The 15339-nt window shown below is 54.7% G+C and overlaps 7 protein-coding genes across 7 annotated transcripts; 4 read left to right on the forward strand and 3 right to left on the reverse strand.

The window, feature by feature from the left end:
* Nucleotides 1-551: 551 nt before the first annotated feature.
* CORC01_14379 (cyclin) lies at nucleotides 552-1557 on the reverse strand (the record flags this gene model as incomplete). The annotated part of the gene is made up of 2 exons (XM_022625990.1): nucleotides 552-1273; nucleotides 1437-1557. The coding sequence occupies 2 exons, from the start codon at nucleotides 1555-1557 to the stop codon at nucleotides 552-554; spliced, it is 843 nt and encodes a 280-aa protein (XP_022467495.1).
* On the forward strand, nucleotides 1363-1662 carry CORC01_14380 (uncharacterized protein; the record flags this gene model as incomplete). Its single annotated transcript, XM_022625991.1, has 1 exon — nucleotides 1363-1662. One exon carries the CDS (start codon nucleotides 1363-1365, stop codon nucleotides 1660-1662), a length of 300 nt encoding a protein of 99 aa, XP_022467496.1.
* A 363-nt stretch (nucleotides 1663-2025) lies between these two features.
* On the forward strand, nucleotides 2026-2641 carry CORC01_14381 (uncharacterized protein; the record flags this gene model as incomplete). The annotated part of the gene is made up of 2 exons (XM_022625992.1): nucleotides 2026-2396; nucleotides 2452-2641. The coding sequence occupies 2 exons, from the start codon at nucleotides 2026-2028 to the stop codon at nucleotides 2639-2641; spliced, it is 561 nt and encodes a 186-aa protein (XP_022467497.1).
* Nucleotides 2642-3237: 596 nt separating this feature from the next.
* On the forward strand, nucleotides 3238-6553 carry CORC01_14382 (FAD-binding domain-containing protein; the record flags this gene model as incomplete). Its single annotated transcript, XM_022625993.1, has 7 exons — nucleotides 3238-3780; nucleotides 3970-4213; nucleotides 4275-4400; nucleotides 4466-5070; nucleotides 5124-5811; nucleotides 5867-5934; nucleotides 5996-6553. 7 exons carry the CDS (start codon nucleotides 3238-3240, stop codon nucleotides 6551-6553), a joined length of 2832 nt encoding a protein of 943 aa, XP_022467498.1.
* Nucleotides 6554-7248: 695 nt separating this feature from the next.
* CORC01_14383 (uncharacterized protein) lies at nucleotides 7249-7660 on the reverse strand (the record flags this gene model as incomplete). Its single annotated transcript, XM_022625994.1, has 3 exons — nucleotides 7249-7361; nucleotides 7472-7553; nucleotides 7610-7660. 3 exons carry the CDS (start codon nucleotides 7658-7660, stop codon nucleotides 7249-7251), a joined length of 246 nt encoding a protein of 81 aa, XP_022467499.1.
* A 1036-nt stretch (nucleotides 7661-8696) lies between these two features.
* Nucleotides 8697-12769, reverse strand: CORC01_14384 (uncharacterized protein; the record flags this gene model as incomplete). The annotated part of the gene is made up of 5 exons (XM_022625995.1): nucleotides 8697-9350; nucleotides 9674-10195; nucleotides 10260-10330; nucleotides 11071-11158; nucleotides 11327-12769. 5 exons carry the CDS (start codon nucleotides 12767-12769, stop codon nucleotides 8697-8699), a joined length of 2778 nt encoding a protein of 925 aa, XP_022467500.1.
* Nucleotides 12770-13262: 493 nt separating this feature from the next.
* Nucleotides 13263-15062, forward strand: CORC01_14385 (major facilitator superfamily transporter; the record flags this gene model as incomplete). Its single annotated transcript, XM_022625996.1, has 4 exons — nucleotides 13263-13430; nucleotides 13483-13796; nucleotides 13856-14291; nucleotides 14346-15062. 4 exons carry the CDS (start codon nucleotides 13263-13265, stop codon nucleotides 15060-15062), a joined length of 1635 nt encoding a protein of 544 aa, XP_022467501.1.
* Nucleotides 15063-15339: the final 277 nt, after the last annotated feature.

Below are 15339 nucleotides of genomic sequence, written 5' to 3' on the forward strand. Positions count from 1 at the left end.
CCGCTTTCTACCCTCTCAACAGGGGTTGAACATTGCACCGAGAAATGACGAGCTCCGGAGTTGCAGCCGAAACCGAATCTCAAGGATTAAGCTGTCTTTCTGGCGCATCGAAGACTGACTGCTCTCGCCGACACAGTACTGTACGCAAAGACTAAGCTTACGTCACTCAAGAAAGCCATGACTGTTGCTCTCAAAAGCAGACATGAAATTGTCTTCCAGTCCTTCATTCAGCACTGTTTGAGCGTATAGTTATGTATTCCGTCTTCTCTTTCGACAACGGTATCGGAGGTCTCGCATCTGTCGTAACTGTAGCATCGATCAGGCGTTTTGATGGCAACTTTCGTCGTAGTAACTTACCTTGACCATCTACAGTTCCGCCTGTTGATGTTGAATAAGAAAATCAATACGTAGTCGCCGCCATGAATGGAATCCAGAATAGGGCGGCCAAAAGCCAGCATGAATCATTGGTGGAGCGGAAGGCCGCGGTACAAGTTGATTTCTACGTTCCGACTTAATCAGTTCAGTCAAGTCACACGTCGCTGCTTCTACTTCTAGACTTGGGCAGAGATAGGCCCGCGACTCAGTAGCGTCGGCACGCTACCCGAACCACAGACCAGTTGTACCATTCTGTGCATCTCCTGACCGTCTATACTCAAGTCCCAAGCTACATCTTCCAAAAGTCGGCACTCTGCGACATTGATATCATCGTCTGTGAAATGAAATGAGCATGCCTCGGCTGTGAGGCCGGTCCAGAACGACGTTTTGTATGTGACATCTTCTAGGTATTTCCGAGCAAGAATAACCGCCGCCAAGACGCGCAAATGCTGATTCGCCTCCGTCATTGGAGAGTTTTGTGGCCGCTGAAGACCCCGCTCCAAGTAGATCAGACTACCGCAGAGTACCGCTCCACTGATATCAGCCCACAGCAGCAGATGGCGTAGGAAGACTGCCAAATCTGAGGGGAAGTCCCATATGTCGCTGTTGATGGGCAGGACTCTGGAAAGGATGCGCTCAGCCATGCCGGTAACAAGTCGTAAAGAAGGAGGCCGCCGACAGAACAGTTCGAATCGGCGGGTGTCTGACGCCATGCCCGTCCATCGGGCAAACACGGGTGCCTGATGGTCGATGACGGCGCGGACAGATGATGGTAGCCGGAGTTGACAAGAATCCCCTGGAGAGCGATGCATCTGCACCTTGCCAGCACAGTAGCCATTGAGTGTTTGCGATCGAATCACGAAGAGCCCGCTGACATCCACAAGTCCGGCGACTGACCCTACTTAATGCTGGCGGCCATGAAGCTAAAAGTAGACGCCTCCGAAGTACTTAAACAGATTGTCACCAGGCCAGAAAGGTGCTGCAACAATGATGGAACCTCGTCGCACATCAAGCGTCTATTCCGACACCTTCGAGCTAGATGATCTGCTTCTAAGGCTCACGAAGCAGGCTGATGAGCAGCACGATATGGTCATCGACCTCTTGCGGCAGGAGAACAACGCACTCTATCGCAAGCTCAAGGCGGAACGGCAGCTGTGGCGGGTCATCGTCGGTCTCGTACATGAAATCGTTGAGTTGACCGGCCAGCTGGAGAAGCTGCTCGGGAAGGCCCGGTTGCGGATGCAGCAGGGTAGAATCAAGTATTTGGCAAATTGTACCGCCTTCTAGGCCGTCGTAGCAAGTTATTTCGACGGCCTGCTCCGTACCCACCCGGCGAGGATGCATCCCCTACACCAAGACCTGACAATGAACGTCGTGAAGAAACTGCATTCATGCGGACCTGGAATAGGCTGCAGCGGTTGGTTATGAGAATAAGTCTGGTGGAACAGGTCGGAGCCCCTGCGAGCTCTTGAGATGCTTCGCTCCCTTTTTCTGGACCGCAAGTAGGCGCCACGCGTTTTTTTTCTTCTCTTTTCTTCTGGGCAAAGGAGCTAAATCTCGCTCCTTGTTACTTCATCTGCCACCCGCCTCGCCTTTTCTTTGATTTGTTCTCCAGCATTCTCAAGCCATTGCGCGCCGTAGTCGACGGGTATGAAAGACGACGACACTCTCCCTCCCGAGTACGATAGCGAGGAGCACTTCAAGACGTATGCGGTCTCTCGATATGATCAGATGGTGCTGGAAAACGACAAGGAGATAGACTGGTGGTGGTCTCTGCTGGCGAAGGTTTTCTCGTGGCTATTGTTGGCAGGCTACATCGTGTTTCCTTCCACGTTCGCTTCGTTGAGGAGGTCGCAAGTTCTCGAAAGCATGGGCAAGGTTGGGCAGACGGTGTCGTTCTGGGTCAACGACTGTCTGATTGCTCTTGCCTCTGTGCTCTCGGGCGTCGCATCCATCGGCTTGGCGTGGCTGTGGTTCAAGTGGCGTGCGAACTACGTCTGGGTGCATCAGCACATCATCATGTAAGAAGCCGCGCTTGACCATGTTTCGCGAGCGTCGACGCTCACAACGTTGTAGTCCCACGTTAGTCAACTCGCTGATTGGGTTTTTGTCTACCATTCTAAACATCTATACCGTTCACGGGGGCCAATGGTCTGCGACGTCGATAGCTACTACAACGGTTACCGGCTGGTGGCTGGCCGTATCTTGCGTTTTGTGCGGGGTCTACCAATACTTACTAGATGGATTACGTCGCAAGATGGAATGATGACTCGGAAGACGTGGATGGGGGCTGGTCTTCCATATTCTCTTTTCCCATTTACTTCATGTAGTGGTCTCATGTTTCCTTCGGGCAAGTCCAGGTGTACCATTGTTTGGCATACAGCCCAGTTTCTCGCCGTGCTCATATGTCGAACAATGCGATGATCAATGACGTTGTCCGAGAAACTGTGTAGTTAGGCCTCTACAACTTCATCATTTTACTCTGCGGCACAGCAAGGAATGTATCCAAGTTGGCTCTGGATACAGATCGGAACATGGCATTCACATGTGGAAATGGCACTGTACTGTAATCGTCCTAAGCGCGCCTGTCTCCATGAAAGTGGGCGATCGTCAAATGGGCGATGACGTTTGAGACGCCCGTTCATGCAGACCACTTGGCTGGGGGCAAAGCTGCCACTTGCGTCGAGGAGCCAAACCAGCAGCCGACTGTGTGAGGCAGCAACATCTCATTCCAGAGCTCGCCTTTCCCCCCACACGTTGCGCAATGCCGGAACATGCTCCCAATGGGTATACTTATACACCATCAAACACATGTGAGGATTCCAGATAGTTCGTACTGTAGGACACATCGGAGCAAGCGTGATGAATCACAACAGAAAGACCCAGATCGCCATCTTTTCGAATGATTACAACGTCCCAAATGCCGCTGCATCGGATCCTAGGGCCAGACCCGCGACTCATGCGGCAGCAGGAAAAGCCGATAGACACCTGCCAGTGCAGACAGAGAACCAGAAGAAGGAGCGCTTTCTAGCCGTGGACTCGGCAAAAGGTCTCCATAGCCCGAAACACGACAACACGTTGGACCGCCCATCGGACGTCGAAAACGGCTCACCCTGGAAGCACTATCAGGCGGAATTCGAGCTCCAAGATCTCGGGGGCACTCTGACAGTGGCGTCAAGGCATCGGAGGCTTTTCCACATTAGTGAACTGGCCCGTACGGAGTCAAAAGAAGTCCTGGAAAAGCTGAGAAGGCTCCGCCACCCAAACGTTGTCGAGTTCATCCACGCGTACATGACGCCCACCTCTTTACACGCTGTCTTCGAGGCCACGGCTGTCAGCCTTTTACACGTGGCGAAATGCCCGACATATCCTGACAAATCACAGCTGGGTGCCATAGTCGGGCAGGTAAGCAGAGGGATGGGGCCGAGCCATCGAAGACGGAGACTGACGCCTGCGCCGACATAGATCGTAGACGGCCTCAGCTACTTAGAGGGAGAAGGCTTTGAACACTCTTCAGTCGATGGAGGGAACATATTGATGACTGACGCGGGAGTCGTGAAAATCGGCAAGTGACCTACCGCCCTATCGGTGCAGGCCAGGCATTCGGCATCTGACGTTTGGAATCGTGTAGCCAACCAGCAGCTTTGTCAACCGCTTCAAGGCCACAGCCGCCGTCACCTTACGGCCCTCAGCCGTGTCGTTCAACTCCTCATGCAAAAGTACTGCAAGGAGACGCCAGGCATCGACGACCTCGGCCGCTGGCCTCCCGACTCGGACGGCTTTACCTTTCTGGTCGCGATCGATTCTGCGTCGTCAGTCGTTGAGTTACAAAATGTTCGTATCACTAGCCACATTCGGGGCCCGCGCCGGAGAGCCAAATGACTAACCGACACCTACAGCACCCCCTCGTCAGACATCGGGATACGGAATGCCTCCTCGGTCTTGTCAGTTTGACACGCGTTGCGGTTTTTCCGCGAGAGTACAGATGTGGGGCCAAGGCAACACCGTTGTCGAACTGAGCTTCTGTCGGCTGTTTCTTGCTCTGCTTATGTTAGATGGCCAATTCTGCCTGTTATACCATGCTCTATAGCCTCGTTGCTGTTCACCGCACTACTTCAGTCCTTTACTCCTCCTTCGCCTGTACTTGTCTGTCTATCAATTCTGTTATTTTTTCTCCCGGTTCTCAATTCTCCTGACCAGAAGTGCTCCATGGACTGGGTTACCGTTTCCTATGCAATCTGCCTTGCGGGCATGATTGTCGGTCTAGCTTTCTTGAACGTCCTGTCTCGCACGGGCAGAGCTCGGAAACGACTCGCCCATCTCATGGAGAAGTACCTCGTATATCGGCTTCTCGTTCATCGCCACTCGTTGCTTGGTCCTTGGAGCGCTATTTCCTTGCTCGTTCCGACCCTCCTCCTGGGCGTAAACGTGTTCTGCCTGGCATTCCGACCGTCGACCATTCTCGCCCGCTCCGGAAACCTGGCTCTCCTCAACATGCTTCCCCTGTTCTCTGGACCCTGCCTGGATTTTACCGCAGACATGCTCGCCGTACCTTTTCAACACTACGTAGTATTCCACAGGTGGCAGGGTCGCGTTGCAACAATGCTCCTCGCGGGCCACATCATCAGCGCCATGGAAGACGACAAACTCCCGGTTCAAGTCTCTGAAGGTGCCAGCGAGCTCCTCATGGTTACGGTAGCGGGACCATCCCCTCTGCCAAGTTTCGTTTCTTCGTCTTACTCTCGCAGGGTTCCATCGCCATGGTGGCAGCGGCAACAATGACCTTTCTCCCCTTTTTCCGACGCCGCATCTACGAGCTATGTCTGAGAACCCATCAAGCGCTCTCTTGCCTGGCAGCGGTGGGGCTCGCATTCCATCTGCGGTCGATGGCCGGTCGTTCGTGGCTATGGCTGTCCGTCTACCTTGCCGTGACGGTGCTGATAACCTTTTCGCAAGTGGGCCTGATGGCATTTCGTAACAAGACGATGGGACGAACGTTTGGCAGAGCCTACATCAACCATGATGCCGGGGCCGTGCGCGTCTCGATACAGCTATCGAGGCCACTTGCATTCGAGGCGGGCCAGTATCTGCTGTTGTGGATGCCGAGAGTCCGCCTGTTGGAGAGCCACCCCTTCGTCGTGACCTCGTGGGCCGAGGCGGAACAGGGCATCGTCGACCTCTTCATCGAGCCGCGGAGAGGATTCACTTCCAGCCTTGTTCGGTATTCTCACGAGCAGGCCGTGCCACGGCTGGCCTTTCTTTCCGGCCCGCACGGCGTAAGCGTGCCGGTGTGGGATTACGAGGCGGTGCTTATGGTGGCCACGGGCCACGGAATCGCAGCTCAAGCCCCGTACCTGAAGAAGCTGGTCTACGGATACAACCACTGTAGAGGTCGTACGCGACAGATTCATCTTGTCTGGCAGGTCGCCAATCTTGGTCAGTCGAAAGAGATGCGGCAAATCGAGGCGGCCTCTGTGACTGACCACACCAGATATCGTGCACGCGGCTGAGTCCATCCTGAACCCCATACTGAATGACGACACGCTAGACAACGGCTACGTATGTGCATCGCAGCTTTCTCATGACTGTTTACCGATGTGGTTGACTGTGCTGTGAACAGATCCTAGAGATTTCCATCTTCTTGGACACGCAGGCGCGGGGAATGTCCGTCGGCGATCTCCAGACTCTTTTACCAGAGTGTGCCAGCGACGAGCAGATAGTTGCGTGCGCCCCAACACATGTCCTGAGCACGGCTGATGCCGAGCGGCTGATCACCAAGCATCTCCACGGCGGCAGCAGCCGGTCACACGGTGAACCGACTCGCGTGAAGGACTTTGGCACAAGAGCGCGGCTTTATGTCGGAAGCCCTGACCTCACGGCGAGCCTATGGGCCGAAGCATCCCATTTGTTCGGCCGAACATCGCCCGACGCAGTTGAAAACATGGGAGACATGTTGATCCTCGGTACGCGCTGTGGTCTCGATGGCGAACGCTTTCTGACCGTTTTGGTAGTATCAGCTGCGAATGCAACGCGAGATGTCCTTTGCGATCTTGCAGGAGGGTTTCTGATGGATGAGAACCACCCTTTGTACTCTGAATTCCAGAGAAGAGAAGATGTTCGCGAGTATCTCCAAACTCATGTGTGGCTGCGAGGGCTTGATTATCAGCCAGCCGACTGATGCGTCTACACTTCAACTTGACGAGTCTTTGTTGTAGCTGGCAATGGATGTTTGAGGGGTTTCTATATTGTACTATAAGACTTGTCCAGCTTCGTGACTGAGACATCGAATTATGCGAGGAAAAAACAAAAAGGAGAAGAACAAAAGTCGCTATCAACGCTTTGTTCGATGACGCGGCCTACGTGCGTCTTGAGGCTACGTGAATTCATGGCTCTTATGCTGGTGATGGTGCTGAGGTTCCAATGTTCTCAATGATCACGCGTAGGGCCTGTGTCTGGGATGCTCTCTGATTAGGGGGGCTATGGAGATTGTGTATGCTCCCTGCAAGTCCTTCTTTGACTGGAGTATCAGCCACGCGGGCACCAGACCTATTCAAGTGAAGCGACCGGGCCGGTGGCGGGGACGCAGCGCTGCACGATCCAATATGACATGGGGACTGGGGTTGAGTCGGCAGACGGCAGCCTACATAGCCGCGTCGGCATGGGGGCCGCTTCGTGTCGTCTGTCTACGTACGGGACGTGGTCGGTCGTGGGTCGCAGGCGGGTCGGGTCGCGGTGATAAAATGGGAAGCTAGATAGATCTGGTCTCACGCCTCCATTTCTGGGCTGCGGTGCGGGGAAGTGGACCGGTGCATCAGACGCGCTCCCCGATCGCACTTGGGACGACTATGGGCGGTGTATCACCGACCGGCCTCTCTAACCCTGCGAGGCGTCACCGGCGCGGTGGTTTTTGCGCCTGGGGTTTGCGGGGACCATACGGTGGCTCGAGGAGACGGAAGCGTCGTTGAGTTCAAGACCGGATGGCTGCTCTGAAGGGGTGGGTTGTTCGGGTTGATGAGCATGGGTGGACTGGATGCACAGAAGAGTCCTCGGCGGAACAACCCCTATCCCCCCATCATCGAGGTACGCCCTTACGCACTCTCGCCATCGACCGCAAAACTGGCTTCAGCCGCCGACGATAGGACGCTGAACACGCTGGAGAACGACCTCGAGATGGCCGGCTACAGCAAGTAGCGGCGGAGGCATAGCATTAAGAGACTAGGGAAGCTTTTCCCACAGGGTCAGAAGAAGCTCCGTTTTGGCCTCGCCGCTCTAGCCTGAGGCCCATTCGAGATCATTGTGTTTTCGTGGGCGAGACGATTGTATCGCAGCGCGCAATGTGGAACCGGCAAGATCCACTGTTGTGACTTTTCAGTCAGCAGCGGACAGTTCTTGCGTTGTGGGGACGGGGCTAGGCCTGAGCTGAAATAGTGGAGGCTAGTGTTCTTGCCCCCTCATCGGCAACGAGACTTTGCAGACGCTTTTGGCTCGCCAGACACGCTGCCAGAGGCCCAGGTTGGGGCCGCCGTGGTCTATCATGTGGCGATCTTGCATCCCAATCAATCGATTGCGCTGGCAGGGTCACCTCTAGATATGGGACGTAGCTGAGGCCGCTCATTACCTATCTGTTGTAGATTCGAACGCCCAAGCCACAGTTCAGAAAGCACGCATTCACCAACCAACGATCGCCGATTCTACAACAATGCCACCTGTCGACAGTGATTCGGTCGGATGTGAGGCCCGAGAGCAAGATGAAAGTCTTCTTCGACAAGCGCTAGCAAATGCACACAGACGGGCTCAAGAAGATCCACGCCTGCCTCTCCTACGACGATACCCCTGCTGCTCAAAAACGTCCGATCGAGTCAGGTTTGAAACGAGATATCAAAAGGTGCCAGCTGCCGGTGGCGAGGGCGCCTCCAGTCTTCGCTCGGCTCGGGGTGTCGGCAAGGAGGATGTCTGACCAGAATGTGTTCCTCGTCAAGTATGGTAGTGGTGTTCAATCGGTATCAGGGTGCATTCTTTCAATTCTCTTCGACCTGAGTCTCACGTGATCATTCATATGTAATATGGAACACGGACAGGCGTGAGCCCTTGAAGGCCGACGACCGCTCAGATAGTCGCCGGTGTTCTTCATGGGCCATGTCATCATGGTTGCACTTATGTACGGCCGTTCAGGAAGGCGTAAAGCGGTCCAGCAATAGATTACGGATCAGCCCTATCGCCATCACTCCAGGTCATATGTACGACAGTCTTGTATGTAGGGTCATATAGGGGTATGTTCCGTGGGAACCGCAGTGAAGCAACCATCCCATGTACGTATCTCCTCAATCCGATTCACAGTCGAAGAGCGCCTCCTCCGACCGGATTCTTGTGACGGGATCATCCCAATCGACCTCCTCTGTTGTCAACGCTGCCAGCTTTCCCAATCGTTCTTGTGCGTCGTTCAGAGCACGTAGCTGGTGATCGAGTCTCTGGATGCTCGAGTTGATGCGATCGATGACAGGCTGCAGTCCGGCTGTCGTGGTCTTCCGGGACAACGGATTGGAAACGTTGTTATCATCACGGGGGTTTTCCACGGCCGACCCTGCGGCGTCGCAGCCGACGAGAGCCGCAAGCTTGCCTCTCGACCGACTTTCAGATCGCACCTTTGCGGGCGGGATTCCGAGGCGCGACAGCGTCTCCTCCAACGTCTGCTGGCTAATGACCATGGGCGGGTCATCTGGTACGTCCGACTGACAAAAGTCCGTGTTGAGACGCATGAGATGCCTCATGTCGTGGAGTGGTCTACCCGCCAGCCCGCTCAGTCCGGAGACGAAAACGATTGTGATATTAAGGGACACAACACCACGGACGCTCATGCTGATCATGTATAGTCGAAGTGCCACCTGCGAAAGGACTTGGGACGATGAGATGACGTGTGAGGAATTGCAGCGGGATGATGTAGGAGGCACTATCCTCTGGGGCACTGGGATCACGTACTACAATCGCGGCATGGCCATTGACATATTTGTCCACGAATGGAAATGCGACCATAATATTGTTTGTCTGCAGTGCTCAGCTTGCCCCAAATGAGCTTCAGCGGTCAAAACAGTCTCTCTCGTTGTTTTGTCTCTTTACTCGGCCACAAGGAGGCTATTTTCATCCTTTATCCGCCGGCGCGTGTTTGGTGCCGTTTGCCGAAAAGAGTCTGGTCTGACGGGAAGAGAAAGCCATACATCGCCCGCCGGAATCCCCTGCGATCTCAACCCCTCGTCTATAGCATGGTATGCGCGAGAGCGAGCGCAGCCATAACCAAACTTACCGTGAAATCTGCGATCGATGCTCCGAAAACGTCTCCTTTGCTCGCTTCGACTCCAAGCAGGTCTGCCACAGCCTGAGATGTCTGGTAAAGAGAGACCGCAAAGACCGCCACTACCGCGAAGACGACGACAGCGACACCGTCCAGCCCAAGCGAGACGAAGCGGAGCAGCCTGAACTTGAGGCCGGCAAGTAGTAGTGTAGTCGACACCAGAACCAAGCCGAGCCCGGCGAACAGAACGGTCTCCAGGTTTGGGCATCTATCTACCAGCTCCTGCAGCTTCCCGATACCCTCGGGCGAAGGGATAAGTGGGGCCAGGTCCTGCAGCAGACGAAAGGCATGGCCAGGAATCGCGGCGCATTCTGAAGCCAGGCATGCGTACTTGGTGCCCACTGACACGCTAGACGGCAGACTTGCGGCGACCAGAGACTCGCCTGATGCGACCGCGGCAGTCACCACGCTGGCAGCCGCACTTTGCACCGCTGTGGCGATAGACCCGACCACATCAGGAACCTGAACGAAGCGCTTTGTTTGTTCATGTAGCTTCGCTCTCGTTAGTCCCGCTTTGTCGTCGTGATGAGTTACGCACCAGAATCTGCACTATGCCCTTTTTCTCATTCGCTTCGTCCTGCAGAATCCTGACGGTCAACGCGAGTATGACTAGTGTCAAGACAATATGTAGTGCTACGATGATCTTGGAAATCATGGTACTGGATGAAGGAGCGCAAGGACGTGGTTGGCGAGTGACCGAAGCCGAATAGCAGGTCTGGGAGAGAACGGAGGCACCTATACATAGTGGCTATCTCGATTCAATTGGCAGGTACGGCCCAGAGCAGTCTGCGGATCTTCATATCTGAGAAGCGTTTGCTGTGGGCGCTTGTGGATTTCTACGGATGTGTCGAAACCCGGAACCCCTGCTGCGTGACGTGACATCAATGAGCTCTCGGCATGGGCCAATTCATCAACCGGGACGCTGTCAGAGCCGTTTCTTGCTTTACTACTTGGATGGTGAAGTGGAGCCAATGCCGAGAACTGCCATGCCAGTAAGCGCAGCCGGAAACAAGGACGGACGGATGAACAATGAACAATTCGAAATGGTTTTCTTGGTCAAATCCTAGGCAACGCAACATCCTAGGCAACACACATCCTTCACATATCCTACTGATCAACGCGGGGAATGCTCATTGAAGACGGAAGCTACCTACCCATGTTTGTGGACATCTTTCTGTTGGGACCCATCCTATAATCGACTGCAGCTACACAAAGAGTTTGCTATTGAACAAGCGAGGCGTACGCCACGCTGGGTGTTTTTCATGAACAGGCCACACCTTGTCTCATTCGCCGCTTCATTCGCCGCCACTCCATGCTGGCTTTGCAGACAATAGGCGGCGTGCACTAACAGGGTCCCCATCTTGATATCGGTATGACTGGCCGGGGACTGAGGCTCAAGTAAGCATCAAACTCCGGCTCCGACATGTCTTGGTATGCCTTGAGGTGATAATCGTCGATCATCAATCTTTCGCATGGGAGGCTTTCTTGAACCAAAGCAGCACACAGCCCTTTAGCAGTGTCTAGATATCCTGATAGGGGGTCGCGATCATTCTTAAGCCGTTCATAGATTCGTTGTAGCTGCACTTCTTGCTCCTTTTTACTTACTCGCCCTGCCTGGAAGCTTTCCGGCAGCGCACAAAGAAGCGCGTATCGACCCGACCTCCAGTCATGGCGCAAATCACAGATGTCGTGCCAGATCTGAAAGTCCGACTGGTGACGCCTCATCTCTCTCAGCTCGCGCTTGGTGATGCTGGTCTTCAAACGCAGAGCAACCTCTTGATCGCTGCCGAGGCGGGTCATCTCCTTGTAGAACAGCAAACCAATGTAACGGCGGTAGAACTCGCTCTTGGAGCCATTCTTGAGAGCAGACCACATCACTGCCAATTCGGTGCTCCCCGACGAGCGAGAGCTTCGGTAAAAGGCCACGGCCTCGCTCAGCATATTGAGAATCATTCTGCACTCCTCGGACATAGGAGGCGGCGAGGGGGGCGGCACGGGGGGCGACATTCCACGCATCCCCGTGCCAAAAACAAGACCACTACGCAGTTTGGTGACCTTAGGAGAAGGGCCGGCCGCGCGCGAGAGCAATAATGGATGGTGCGGGGCCTCGGGCGACGCATGAGTAGTCTCGCTTGAACCTCGTCCTGTTGATGGAGACTTTCCTCCGGCGGGCGAAAACAACCGAGGTGACGAGGGGGAGGCACCGAACGCAAATGAACCGACGCGATTCCCTATATCCGCTGTGAAGGTTGAGCCGACTGGCGAAGGCGAACTGTCTTCGTGTATGAATGCTGCGTCAAAAAAGGTAGAATCCTCTATCTGCGCTTGCTGGAGCCGCTCGGAAACATCAGAATCCTTCGCATCTAGGGTTCCGGTCAAAAGCTCTATGAATATTCGTGCTCGCGAATTTTGAAGGAATGCGGTGTCTGTACACAGTGTAGGCACACCTCCGCCGGCCAGCATCCGCAGGCTCAATAACATCAAAGCTCCGGTGGCCTCGACCGACGTCGTGACAAGTGGCTCGGAGAAACAGATCGTACGGCCAGGAAAGAAGCCCTGGACCTGTTGCTCCAGTTCCGAGCTGCGTCCAGCCTGTACTCCGTATAGCTGCACGCAATCTGCATAGGAAACGGCCGCAAACCACGCCCCGTCGTAGTTGCATGGGATCAGTGTGGTGGCGTCTAAAGTACCGTAGAGCCTCTCAGCTGTTTCTGTACTGTCAGAAGTGAACATGACAGGATCACTGTAGCGAAGAGACGGATAAGACAATCGCAATAAACCGAGGTACTCCGCGATCACGTCGACTTCTGCTTGGTCGCCTCTGGCAAAGAGCCACAACGACGACGACACCCTTTGTTCCGTGGTATTGGTAGAGCAAGCTACAATCCCCATCAACTTGATCCATTCGCCGGTGACATGCAGCGGCACTTCTGTTTGCTCGCCGGCTTCCCGTGGCGGATATTCTTTGATTGCCTCCCCTGCCTCTTGAAGGGAGGCGAGCGGGTAACGCTTTCGAATGACCCGCAAAGCACATTGCAACATCTCCATTGTTGCGGAGGTGAAAGGATATGTAGCAAGACGACGAAATATTTCATAATCGTTCATGTTGTTGGTAGCGTGACGAGGCTTCGGGTCGATCGCCTTGCTATCTTGCTGAGCCTTATATCATTGTCCCTCTCAACCGGTCTCCAAAACTTGATGTTGAAGGCTTGCGCTGGAAACGTTTGAAGATCTCCACATATTGCCGTTGACATGGCTAGAACTGGCTCTTCGCACTCAGTCCCATCGCAAACGTATTTTGATCCGACTCGCAATAATAACAAACCATCTGCCGTAGATGGACCCGATGTCTGGGTGCCTGAAGCGCCTCTGCCACCGCCGACCGGTTTTTGAGTGGGTACTTTGACACGACATCCGGCTATAAAAGGACAGGTGCCTTCCAATTCAGACTCATGACGTTGCGCAGTGACAAGTTCCCAGTCTCTTTCACGCGTCATTCTTTACCCGTCATCTTATTCGGTCTTTGGATATGCCTCCGACCATGCATCACCAACAGGCTGTTCGTTCCGACGAGCTAGAAGACGATGATCTTGGCCGCGGCCCGGCCACATGGAGCCCTTCACGGCGCGAGTTTGCTATCATGGCGACGGCTGCCTTGTTATCACTCATGGTCGCCCTTGACGCCTGTGTCATTGTGACTTCTTTACAGGTTCGCTTTGCTCCCGTGGCCAGTTTCGCCATGAGCGAGCTAACGATCACAGGCTATCGTGGTAGACCTCGAGCTCAGCACATACGACGGCTTCTGGATAGGTACGGCGTACCTCCTAGCCAACGCCGTGCTGATGCTGTTCATCGCGGACCTGAGCCGCGTGTTTGGTCGACGGTCAGGCCTGACCATCTCGGTTGCCGTCTTTGCCCTAGGCACGATCTTTTGCTGCGTGTCGCATTCCATCGGCTTGATGTTGGCTGGACGGTCTCTCCAAGGCGTCGGCGGTGCTGGCATCATCGTCTTGTGCCTGTTGATTTTCACCGACATTGTCCCGTTGCGGTTTCGGCCTACGTGGTACGGCTTAGTGTGAGGACCCTCTCTCGAACTCATGTTTTCTTCGGCTGACCCCGTTATTCCATCTCCAGCCAGGCAGCATGGGCATTGGGCAACTGCGTTGGCCCCATACTGGGCGGCGCCATTGCTCAGCACACAACGTGGCGTTGGATTTTCTACATCATGTTCCCTTTCTGCGGGGCCGGGCTTGCTCTTGTGCCCTGGCTAGTCAACATTGATTCTCCGGCTGATGGGGTGGGCGAGAAACTAAAGAAGATAGACTGGCCGGGAAACGCTCTGTTCATCGGCTCGGCCACCTTGTTGCTGGTGGCCGTCTCCTGGGGAGGCTTGCGCTACAGTTGGGGCAGCGCCGGCACTCTTGTACCGTTGTTGCTCGGGGCGGTTGGTATGGCGCTGACTGTGATCTACGAGTCACGCTTCGCAACGTCCCCGTTCTTGCAACGCCGACTTTTCCAAACCGCCAGCTCCATCGCGACGTATGCTTGCGGCGCCATCCAAGGCCTCGTGGTAAGGGTGACATGACATCAAGCGCGCGATATGACATGCTGACAATGACCACAGATGTACGGGCAGCTTTATTACGTGCCTCTTTACTTTATGGATGTCAAGGGGTTTACTCCGGTGCAGACTGGCGTCGCACTCTTCCCGGTCATGTTTACGCTGGTGCCGGCATCCATCATCACCGGTCGGCTCGTCACGGTATTCAATAACTACCAGTGGCCGATCTGGGTTGGCTGGACTCTGGCTACCATCGCCTCCGGGCTGATGATGCTGTGGCATGTCGAGACGCCGGCGAAGATATGGGCGCCGACGCTCGTCCTTCTTGGTCTTGGCCATGGCTCCATCCTGAACGCGCAGAACATGGCATCGCATGCTCTCTGCGACGAAGGCGACGAAGCGATCGCCGCAGCGATGTATGCCTTTCTCCGACAGTTTGGCATGGCACTCGGGGTCGGCGTCGGCGGTTCCACATTCCAGAACGTCATGCTGCTCAAGTTGGAGGACGATGGCTTGGCACCCGCAGGTACGCACGGAGGTACCCATGCTATTTCTGCCATGTTGAGCGCTGCCGGCGACGTTGGGCCGCCATCCAAGATCGTGGATGCGTACATCTACGGCTTGCGAGGCGTCTACGGATTGTATGTCGGCGTATCCGGATTAGCCCTCTTGATGAGTTTCTTGATCAAGAGCGCATCAATGAACAGGAGCCTACGATCGGAGCACACGATGCACACTCAGGCGACGGGTCACGGTAGTATTCACGGCTCCAGGAGTTGAGCGTGCTTCGAGAGGGGTATTAAGCCAAAGACCTACGTTACTAGCACCCGATGGTCCAGATAGCATTAAAGTCGCGAGATGTTATTTATGACGAAACACTACTCGATTCCAAGAGCGGCCGCAAACTGGTATTTTCCTCACAATTCGTACGCGAACTTGAAGGAAGACGCGTGCAGATCATCCACAATGAGCGCTTGTTTGGCGCCATCTTAGGTCATTGATACTGCAATTGGGAGCTCATCAACATCAGCCTCTCAGGCATTCTTCCCGTGACTGT

Source organism: Colletotrichum orchidophilum, assembly GCF_001831195.1.
Source record: "Colletotrichum orchidophilum strain IMI 309357 chromosome Unknown Scaffold_280.1, whole genome shotgun sequence".
NCBI classification, from domain to species: Eukaryota; Fungi; Ascomycota; class Sordariomycetes; order Glomerellales; family Glomerellaceae; genus Colletotrichum; species Colletotrichum orchidophilum.